Below are 12,183 nucleotides of genomic sequence, written 5' to 3'. Positions count from 1 at the left end.
ATAATTACGTGAATGGATCACAGAACATCAGTGATGACACCCGTTTTCACCATCTATGCAATCATTCTGTCGTGATTCCTTTTATAAAGAATAAACTCTTAACTTCTTATACTCCCAGAATCCGGTTGTATCAAACTGAAGTGGTCTCAGGCGTTTACTACTTTTGTGAAACCCATGAGCACGGGTATGGTGCACACCCAACTTGAAACATAATTCGAAACGGGATTCGAACCCACTGTCATAGGGTTCTAGCGTGTCTCCATCGGACTCAACTCTGCACAGTGAATTTCGACGCTTTAGACGACAGGGCCACCCGTGTCCCCTACAAAATGCACGCCAGAAGTCATGCATATTGTGATTATGAGTTGTCAAGTTTTCGAGTCAAGAGAACGGGACAATTACTCATTTGAAAGATGACAGGAATGAGAACGTGCTCAAAAGTTAATTAAGTTTTGATACGACTGTGTCCAGAATGTGACGTCACACCTCTAAAGTTTGTTCCAGTCTCTCTGAACTTTCGCGCATTGCATTAAACACATCATCATTACATGGTTCTGCGAAGAAGTCCTTCAGGTTCTTACTGCTCGATGGCTTCTTACTTTCTTCAGTTTCTACCACCAGATCAATCTTCTCCAAATCGTCCTTGGTTGGATCCTGTATTCCTTGAAAGTTATCTTGTATCTTAAAAAACCCTTTTTCTGACTTTTCCCCACTTCGTTCCAGATTGAAAGATTCCGGACTGGATTCAAAAGCAGAATTTGGATAAGATATAGGCCTTGATGTTTTTTAGTGTCTGTCCCGCCATCTTCAATGGACCTGAACTTCCTTTTGGGCATAGAGAGTTCAAGCCTTCGCCAGAATGTCTTGAGCTTATTCTCTTCTCCGTTCCGAGGCCACTCTATGTAGGTGATCGACTTTAGGATGCTGGTGAGGGTTCTGTCTGTGAGATGGTTCTGTTCACTGATGTCTTCCAGAAGGAGAGGGATGACCTTGTGTTTCTGCTTCAGCATCTCATTGTGTGCAACTTGGTACTCAAACCTGGTGAAGTCACTCTCCATGTATTTCGGGGACAGAACCAGAATCGTTCTCCGACTTTTCTCGATGGCCCATAGGATGTTGTTTGCTATAGCTGAAACACATACAGGAATGGCATAAAGATATGTTCTTCAAGAAGAGGTCAAGGTCATTCCGAGTATGAAACATACAAATAGAAAACGGGAGAATTCTTTTAAGTTCACTCATATTTCAGAGGACGTCTTAGAAAGGACAAGAATTTATTTAAAGTATTTGAGCCAGTACATTCTACGGGGATGAGATCATTTTCTGGAAAGTTGGCCATAATGTAGGAGTTTCAGATTTCATTTTCTAAAATTCTTAAAAGTTACTTGCTTGAAACGAAAAGAACCTTGAAAACTCAAGCTACGTTTATTGGATCCACGCACATTTACATGCTAACTACGTTTTACATACTTTCTCCTGGGACAAAATCTCTCTGATGTAAACACAGCTTGGAGCCCCGTTGTTTTTCCAGCTCGGGATACAAAGTCCTATAAACGAACGTCTCATCTTCTGGTGAGGACTTGTACGATATGAAGGCATCAAATTCCTTTCCATCTACAAATGACAAGTACACATATGCTACTTTTCGTATTCTGAGAATGCTGATGTTTTATCTGACGAGAGTAACAACATTCTTTACGACCATAGACAAAAAGAGGATGGACCCCACTGAAGTCTCCTCGACTCAGTGAAAGCACCAGTAGTTGTCATTTCTTCCATCACTTTCATATTCATTTTAATATTTATGTACTTATTACTGTTTGTACTGCTAATCGAATACGCAGGGTTACTTCACAATATTTTGATGATACGCACAAGTTTTATTTTTGTAGCGTATCTGTAATGTTCGTTGCGTATTTGATACGCTTGGATTGTATTTTACTGCATATTTCTGCATTTCTGATGCGTATTTTACGCAGATACGCAGCTTATCTGGAGCTCTGCGACAAGCATGTAGGTTGATGGAGACCTATATTCTTTTCCGGAACATACCCACAGGTTTGGTGTAAATATCTAATTTACTTTACTTGTTATCATCATCAACATTATCATCATTATTAAGTATAGAAGATATATGTGTTGAAAAAATATATGATAGTCTTCAAAAGGTTTTCTCATTTATAACATTTGTCTGTTCTAGCGTCTTGACCGTTGTTCTGGCTTTGGTTCTCCAGAATTCCTTCGTAACATATGGCGAGTGAGGGTGCAGGTTGTAACGCTCTCGTTAAGTGTGACACTTTGCAACAATCTTTACCATCTAAAGAGCTAATGTTCAAAACACACTGTTTCAAGAAATTGAAGATGCAGGTTTGCCGGGTTACCGTGACCACTCCGTTTTCGACCCGGTGTCAGAGAGTGGGATTTCCCCCCTAGCCTAAATTCCCCCCGGGGAAAAAAGACTACATAGCCATATTTCCGCTTTATAGTCAGATTTTCCCCCTTAACACAAGGGGGAAGTATGGCTATATAGCAGAATTTCCCCAATATCCCTCAGACTTTTCAATGCAGTATTAAAAAACATAACCTACTGCACTGCTAGTGCTACTGCTCCCTCTCCCCAAATCTTGTTTGAAATGGGAAAATCAGCTGGGATGTTCTTTTCCATGGAATCAAATATTCAGTGTATATTGCCATGGGTTAAGGGACACAAAACTCAGGGATTTCCAGTTTAGATTTATTCATAAAGTAATATTTACTAAACGTGAGTTATTAAGAATGAAACTTATTGATAACGATGAGTGTTCTATGTGTCATACTCACAAAGAAAATGTTTTTCATGTTTATATCGAATGTCACGTTGTTAAGAAGTTCTGGTCATATTGCTGTATTAACTTGACTCATATCTTGCATAGAAAAATCCTTCTAACTGACAACGAGCTCCTCTTTGGTACCTCTGATGTATTAATTAACCATTTGATTGTAGCCGCTAAAAGATTTATCTTTGTCCAGTGTATTAAGAATGAATATGTTGACTTTGTTGCTTTTAAGAACACAATAAGAAGTATCTATGACGTTGAATATCATATTGCACGTAGGAAAAACGACTTCTCTGCCTTTAACAGAAAATGGGCTTTGTTTACTCAAACTGCAAAATAACTTATTCACTTGATGTTTGCAACATAATTTGATGTACCATAAATACCGCATCTTCTTAATTGTATACATGAATATGCCTTCATCTGTACCATGATGTGGATTATGCCCTAGGCCTCCCCTGTACCATATCCTCTTGAGAAGTACCTGTATTCATAAAGCTGTATTGCCTTTCGAGTGCATATGTATCCTGTGTATATGACTGAATAAAAATTTATAAAAAAACAAAAAAACATTGATCAAACAGCAATGGCAAAAGCGAACTACTTGCATGCCATATTTGACAGAGAAATTGGAGTTAAACGTGTCTCAATTGAAAACAAGCTTTTAGGAATCCTGTATAACACATTTAGTGTTGAAAACATAGACGATTCCGACTTGCCACTTGTTATTCATGCCAGAGAACTTATTTATGAACTGTTGCTGGATACTAGTAAATACTTCACGTCAGTGATTTTCTACAATGCAATGATTAAGGGTGTGTTGGAATCAACAAACAGCAAAACAGTGGAAGACAGTTATATTTTAGAATTTCTGGACAAAGTTTTGTCCTGTGTTTCTGGCGCAATGGACCAGCTTAAACTCAAACTCCATTAGTATTCAGTAAAATGAATAAAATTCTTGTTACATTGTTATTCTGTTCACCAATGTTATGGTTTTAATGGTGCTGAAAATATCACTGTCGCCTTTATCATGCTGAAGAGCAAGAGGTCCCAGGTTCGAACCTCGTTAGTGTTATTTAGAATAAAGCTTTATTACCCTGAGGGGAATTTGGATTATATTTGAAGTGAAAAGAGTATACATACGAACAATACAATTTCAGACCAACACATATATCTGCACTCATACATAGCACTCCATGCAAACTTACATAACACTCCATGCATACAAAGATACACACAGAACATACATGCATAACAAAAAGCAACAAACTATGCACTATTAAAGAAGATAAAATATGAATTAATACAAGCACATAAGAATTAAACAATGATTTAGAGACAGGTTGACTTGGTTCATCATTTAAAAATAAAATACTAACGGGAACAAATCAAGATTTGGCTCTATTTGATTTAAAACAAGGTACACGATATCTTCTTCCAGATGGTAAAACGTCATAACAAGGGTATAAAAAGTGATTTGGTTGGTCTAAAATTCTATTTGTAAGCTGTAAAACACGTTGATTGTAAAGAGAGTCCAGACTGTTGAATTTGCATCCTGAGATTTTGCTAGCCACTGTAGTTATTTTAGTTATTTTAGTTATTTAACCTAAGGGCTGACATTAGTACAGGTCCTAAAAGTGTTGTCGCAAGCATAGCCTGCAGTTCACAACCCTGTGCACTAAACAGAATCCGCTCATCAGTTGGTAAATGAACAGATGGCTGAAACAGTTCTCACTTATATATCTTCCACTGAAACACGAGTTGAAAAACTTGCGGCGTCACCTTTGGCAAGTGATCATGCATGCCTCTGTCCACAAACAGTAAATGGGTACCAAGGAGTTAATGTGGTAATGGTAATGTGAATTGGTAATCTTCTAGCGCCTGACAGGCAGCTTTGGTTGCATATTTCACATGTAGCTGGGAAGTTCTGGAATGCAAAATATACGGACCTCTGATCGGGGCAAGAAACTCCATGAGCACGCACAGATATATGCGCTATATACGTTGTATATATACTTTATAATATACTTGGCAGTGAGCGACTGAGGATTCTCGGTGACAGAAAAGTGATATCATGTCACTGCAACCATGATAAGGAGAACGACTGCCGTTCAAGTTTACAGTGCAGACCTGATAGAAATCAACTAGCAAAGTGTGTTTCAACTAGCAATGTAACGTATTGTTACTGAAGACAATTGGAAGATTTTAGTTTCGTTGATTTACATCAAATACACAACAACAAAATAAAAAAAACAACAACACATACCCTACTAAATAAATATATAATAAAAAATCTGTCGAGTGACAGATCCGCCATATCTCACTGTCGAAATGAACTATCCTCTATTTATTAAGATTAAGAATGTATGGCGCAAAAAACTACAAGATTTTAATCATGGTTTCTCTTGTACATTACTCCATCAGTCAACTTAAATCTAGGTACTTTTGATAATAGACATATATTTAATAATGGGGGAAATCTGACTCCAAAGCGGAAAATTGGCTATATAGTGTTTTTTACGGGTGGGAAATATGGCAATATAGTGTGCTTTCCGTGGGAAGTATGGCTATATAGCCAGTTTTCCGTGGGAAATTTGGCTATATAGCCCTTTTATCGGGGGGAAATTAGTCTAGGGGGGAAATTCCACTCTATGACACCGGCAGTGGGAAATTGTCGAAGTATACGGGAAAGGTTAGTTTTATAGCACGTATGTCGACATGTTGGTTTATTTGAAATTTCAAGCCGCGCAGTTACCGAAACGAAACATACAAATCATATGCGTGAAATGTTGATGCTATCCTTTCCAGCTATTATGTATAATTCAAAATCGTCTGTATGTAGTTAAATGATGCATCTGACCGTTTCTGGTCATTAGCTGACATAATTAAACCATTCAACATTCCGCCGTCATATAGCTGGAATATTGCGGAGTGCGGCGTTAAACTACTAACAAACAAACAAACAAACAAAACAAGCATTCGCGATTAATTATCATTAGATTCATGAAAAAGCAAACTTTACGAACGAAGCAATTTCGATAAGTAGACTAAATACTTTTCGGTAGTCCAAGTCACACCATATATTTATCTTCTTGTTCCCTTACCTCTGACACCGGACATGTTCCGCCCCGGTTCACGACGATCTGACGCGCGCCAACACTGCCCAAAATGAGTTGATTGAAACAAGGTTGACGTAGTTACCTCCCTTCCACTATTACACTCCATAACCAATTTAAATGCCCACATTCGGAAATCGATGTCTGTTGAAGTTAGCGGTTCTTTACTTGACGACTATCCTTCGTCTACTAACCGTATTTAGCAGCATTCTTATTGATGACTAGGGAGCATCTGCATATTGTGTTGGTAAATCCTTTCTACCCGCCCACTTTCACGATGTTGACCGCGACATAAACTAACAGGCAATAGAAACGCTACCAAACATTTTTTTCTGGTCTAAAACAAAACAGACGCAAACTTGAGTAACCGTTGATGTTTTATTATAGAAAAAACAACTATTTCCACATCGGTATTTGAAAATGACACGATCAAAACCCATGTGGGATGGTGGATCTTAAAGGGGCACTGATCTAACGCAATTCCCCGGACTAGTTGTTGACTTTGTTATTGTTTTCCCCCCGTGAGTACCCGGATGATATGCAACGCAACTGAGCGTGACCAGAGACTGGGCTACCGTCTGCAAGGACAGCTAAATAAACTTGGAGGCTGTTTTACGCATTTTTGAACACTGATTGGTTAACTGTGATCTATAAAGATTTCGACAAAGGGCGCATGTTAATTAATTTCTTCAGCCTAAACAAACAGAGAAAAAGAACGGCGGAGCTCATCGGATGTCGTCATTTGGAAATACCCCAGATGGTTATAGTTTGATAATAAAAAAACCGTATCCAGTGAAAGCATTTTGCGGATTTCGGATTGCGTCTATAAAACGATTACTACTACCTTGTTGTCATCCACGTTTTCTCGTATAACCCTACACTTGTGTATTTGTCGTCATTCACTTGATGCTCAGTTAATGAATTTATTACAGGTACAATTAGTGGTAGCACCACTTAGATTACCTGACAAAGGTTCCCATTTGGCATTTATTGTGTCTAGGGTTAGCATTCAATTTAAATCCGGGGGCACGGGTGTCCCAGTGGTCTAAGGCGCCGCGATTCGCTGTGCAGAGTTGCGTCCCTTGGGCACGCCAGAAACCTATGACTGTGGGTTCGAATCCCGGTTCGACCCTATTATGTTTCTAGGTTTGTCAGCACCATACCCGTGCTCGTGGGTTTCAACGAAGTGGTAAACGTCTGAGACATGCATCAGATCGGGCTTTCCTCCCACATGAAGCTGACACGCCGCGATATAACTGGAATACAGTTAAAAGCGGCGTTAAACCCAACTCACTCACTAAATCTAAATCCAGGTTTGAAGTGAGGTGAAATGTGTGTTATGTTATATGCACGTGGCAGCCAAGCAAGAGATGAATGATCAGTTGATTTACTTTTTTTTGTAAATCAACAGATCGTTCCTAGTCATCAAAGGATTAACAGAAAATACGTTGATTGAATAATCACTGTTATATTGCACAGTGGATATGTCAAAAGTGAGTGTTTACATGTCTAGGTTTAGTAAAACAAAGGGAATACACTCATATCATGGCGTGCCGATGTGAAACCAACATACTTTGTTCAAAGGGTTAACTGATAATACGTTGATTGATTGCTCATTGTTATCTATCACTCAATGGATTTTTTAGGAATCGTGAACGTTATGAAAATAGTTGTCACGTGGGCTTTCTCAGCCGACCCTTGAGACTTGACACCTATGTGAAACACCTTAAACAATCTATGTGATCAGTTGAGAAACGAACACGGGTTATAATATCCCGAAACGATATATACTGAACCAAATTAAAAACTTCACAATCCTAAAATTTTAACATTTTGACCAGTCATCATGCCCTTATTGTGTATTTAAACAGTAATGGCCACGTATTGTCTTCAGATAACACCCGTTTTTGTGCAGGTGAATCGATCAGAATCACGTGCACAGCACTATAGTGGCAAAAGTGGTTTTTCACGTGCAACTGGTCACGTGGCCATAATGCCGCACGTGTTTTTAGCCATACTTGTTAGCAGTCATTTACAAAAAAAGAAAAACACAAGAAAACAAAAGTCTTCAAGGCCATTTGTCATGCCACGCCTTTCAAATGTGCAACGTGAACGTGCCATCGGCTTGTTGCAGACGGGAACGTCCGTAGCTGAAGTCGCAAGGACGATGGGTTGTAGTCGACGGATTGTATATGATTTACAGACGCGTCTACAGAAAACGGGTACCACCGCTGATCGCCCTCGGACAGGTCGACCACGTGTGACGTCACATGCAGAGGATCGTCAGATTGTCTTACGTCATCTCCGTAACCGATTTTTGACGGCTACATCAACCAGAAATTAACTGTTTAGGGGTAGACTGAGTGCGCAAACTGTTCGAAACCGTCTGAGAACTGCTCACCTTCAAGCACGACGGCCATACTGCGGGCCGATTCTGACTCAATTTCACAGATGTCAACGTCAATTGTGGGCACAACGACACTTACGATGGATTCAGAGGAATTGGAATCAAGTCGTCTTCAGTGATGAATCCCGATTTAATTTGCTGATGGTAAGGCGAGGGTGTGGAGGCGCCGTCATGAACGTTACGCCCAGTGTTGTGTACAGGAAGTTGACAGATTTCGAGGCGGAAGTGTCATGGTGTGGGGTACTTTCTGTGGCAATGCACGTTCCAGGCTTCTTGTCATCCGTGGCAACCTCAACGCTGCTGCTTACCGCGACCAGGTACTGGCACCAGAACTTCTGCCTTTTATGGCAGCACATGGACCCGGTTTGATCTTCCAACACGACAATGCCAGACCCCACACAGCAATTTGGACGAGGAATTTCCTTCAGAATGCGGGAGTCAATGTCATGGACTGGCCGTCAAGGTCTCCCGACCTCAATCCCATCGAACACGTCTGGGATGCTCTTGGCAGAAGTCTGCGCACTCTCCGGAACCAACCACAGAATTTGCAAGATCTTGGCACCATTTTGCAGCAACAATGGCGTCGTCTTCCCAATCAAGTGTTCACAAGCATCGCAAGGTCCATGCGGAGGCGTTGTGTGGCAGTTGTCAACGCACATGGTGGCCATACACGCTACTGAACTTGTGTGCCATCAGATTCTCGTGCTTGGGACTTATGATTTAAACTGTTGATGTTATTACCGAATACCGTAGTTTCTTGGAACAAATTATGGTTACCACCGTTAAATAAAACCCTTCTTTGGACATAAATGATTAAAAATGACCTTCTCTGATACATTTGTCCATTGTAAATTATATATGGGATTACTTTTAAAAATGTTTTTAATTTGACTCAGTATATATCTTTTAAAATATTTGATTGTTACAGAGACACGTGACATCGAATAAGTTTCTTTGTACAGCTGCAGACGAGTGGGATATTGTTCCTTTGTGTGGATGTTCACGGAAACATTCCTCGCACAAGGAAGCTGCCTAAAATTTATACACATAAATTTAGTAGGTTGTAATTATGGTATTTGCATTTTGTTTTCCTTCATTTGCCGTAGCATTGAACCGATTCGTTCTTGTTCCTCTACGTCTTGATTGGGAAATTCTTCAATGCGCGATAAACGTTGTTTTCACAAGTCTTTTCCTTTGTAAGCGTGTATATATTACTGTCAATTTGTAAAATGTGATTCTCTCAGGCAATATATAAAATGTGTAAATATTTCAGTCATTTTGGCTGAAAAATCTGTCCAGATTAACTAAAGTTGATTAAGACGATCAAAAGGGCCTAAAACATCACAACAGATTACTATGTAGGATAAGAAGCCAAACAACATAGAAATATACTTTTCAACGTAAGATATTCAGTCTCTTGGTGATGACATGAAACATCAAAATGTTTGGAATTCGTCATCATTATGATACAGATGGAAATGTTTTTCAGTCACTTTGTAAAATAACTGAATATTTAGGCGTTTAATAAATTTGAAAATGTTACACATTTTGACAGTAAAAAATATATACATACTATAATCAAAAAAGCAATGCTCAGGTGAAATATTTACTTTGTGCTGCAAGTCAAAATAGTGTAAACGAAAATCGCAAAATTACCAAGCAAGTCGCCATTACCGATGCTACCCACAAAGATACCTACATTTCCTTATTATCTCGAAAACAGTAATTCATTTTGATGATCAATGTGACCATACGCCCATATTACTACCCATATTACTACCCATAAAAGTGACTAATGCGCTTACGAATGGCACAGCAGAGGTCGCGAACTAGTCTAGATTTCTGCTATACATCCGGGTACTCACTCGGAAAAAAACAATAACAAAGGCAACAACAAGTCCCGGGGAATTGCTTTAGATCAGTGCCCCTTAAATTCAGTGAATGAGTATGGTATTATGCCGCATTTAATAACACCCAGTAATATCACGGCGGGGGACAGTAGAAATTGGCTTCACACATTGTAACCATGTGGGGGATCGAACCAGGGTCTTCTGCATGACGGGCGATCGCTTTAACCACTAGGCTACCCCCCACCCACACACCCACACACAGAGTCTGGGATAATCAAACTGTTAATGATACAACATCCATTGCTTCAAACAACGAAAAATATGTCAGGTAATCTACAATTTAAGTCTTACATATACACAGAAAAAAATACTTGTGATATGTAAAGGTGCCTCAATTTCGGGTATCGTTTGCTCATTTCAGATGCTTTGTTTGTTGTGTAACGCCGCACTCGGCATTATTCCAGCTATATGACTGGTTTGCAAAAAATCGAGTCTGGACCAGACAATCCAGAGATTGACATCATGAGCATCAATCTACACAATTAGGATACGATGACATGCATAAACCAAGTCAGCGAGTCTGACCACCAGACCCTGTTAGTCGCCTAGTACAAGCATGGGTTGCATGGGTTGCTGAAGACCTATTCTCTACCCGGATCTTCATGGGTGCTATTTCAATGGAGGTCATACGAATTTGCAATTATATAGGAACTGAAAGAAAACACAGACTATATGTATTACATAGATGAACTCCACTATAATCTTGTGTGTACTATATATTCAGTTTTAATATACATATCTACAGACAGCATTTCCTTATTAATCAAATATCCTCTCTCTCTCACTCTCTCTCTCTCTCTCTCTCTCTCTCTCTCTCTCTCTCTCTCTCTCTCTCTCTCTCTGAACCATATTACTTTCCCTCCCGCCCAGCCCTTACTGTAATGATGTAGTTGTTTGTTTCTAGATAACTTAGATATTTTCATAGACTTAACGTTAGTCTACGAGCAACCGGTATGCCCCACCCTATCCGCGAACGGGCGGCACGGTAGGCCCAGTGGTCTAAGGCGCCGCGATTCGCTGTGCAGAGTTGCGTCCCTTGGGTACGCCAGAAACCTATGATTATGGGTTCGAATCCCGGTTCGACCCTATTATGTTTCTAGGTTTGTCAGCACCATACCCGTGCTCGTGGGTTTCAACGAAGTGGTACACGTCTAAGACCTGCATCACTTCGGGCTTTCCTCCCGCATTAAGCTGACACGCCGCGATATAACTGGAATACTTTTAAAAGCGGCGTTAAACCAAACTCACTCACTCACTTTCCGCGAACTCCAGGTGTCATAACTGATTTTCAGTGTCCCATTCATATAATTTTCACTGCTATTTTGCTCTTTACGCCCAATAGAATCTGTTACGGTGGATAATCAAGTCTGGTTATTCTCTTGCGTTATATATATACAATAAAATAATAAAGTCCACGTTAGTCCATCATCTTCTTTATATCAGTTTCAGACATAGTACTTTCGCTGTCTCATGACAGCGCTTTAGTTTATATATACAGCAGGGCATATATTACAAAAATGCTTGATTGGTGACATAAACGTTTACAAGCCCGGGTAACATATACCCCTGGCCGCGGGTAGGCCGGAAGTTTAAAGGCAGGTGTGTTGACTGCATGTGGAGAAGCATACGATACTGTGTTTATATACGTTTCTATTTATACTCAACATATATTCACACACTCACCGTACCGGGACCGGGTACGTTATTCTATGAAACAACACAAAGGTCGAACGGGACTGTGCATGGGGTATTTGTTGTTAACGTCAATGTATAAACCTGGGCATGAGAAGGCCAACTGTGACGGTTAAGACGTTTGATAGAACTCTTTGTATTCAATAACAGACATAAAGGCGGATAATATAATCTTTGTGTATTTGGGGTGGGCGTTGACAGACAACCCTAGGAGCTCAAGCACATAAACTGTAACGCGTCAA

General features: G+C 39.9%; 1 protein-coding gene across 1 annotated transcript; it reads right to left on the bottom strand.

The window, feature by feature from the left end:
* Positions 1–480: 480 nt before the first annotated feature.
* On the bottom strand, positions 481–8,352 carry LOC139479277 (toll-like receptor 1). Its single transcript, XM_071262140.1, has 4 exons — positions 8,334–8,352; positions 1,471–1,614; positions 823–1,129; positions 481–739 (listed from the first exon to the last, which is right to left on the bottom strand). The coding sequence occupies exons 1-4, from the start codon at positions 8,350–8,352 to the stop codon at positions 481–483; spliced, it is 729 nt and encodes a 242-aa protein (XP_071118241.1).
* Positions 8,353–12,183: the final 3,831 nt, after the last annotated feature.

Source organism: Haliotis cracherodii, unplaced genomic scaffold (assembly GCF_022045235.1).
Source record: "Haliotis cracherodii isolate W230 unplaced genomic scaffold, xgHalCrac1.p SCAF_4, whole genome shotgun sequence".
Taxonomy (NCBI): domain Eukaryota; kingdom Metazoa; phylum Mollusca; class Gastropoda; order Lepetellida; family Haliotidae; genus Haliotis; species Haliotis cracherodii.
The sequence above is the reverse complement of the archived record's forward strand: the minus strand, read 5'-3'. Positions and strand labels throughout refer to the sequence as shown.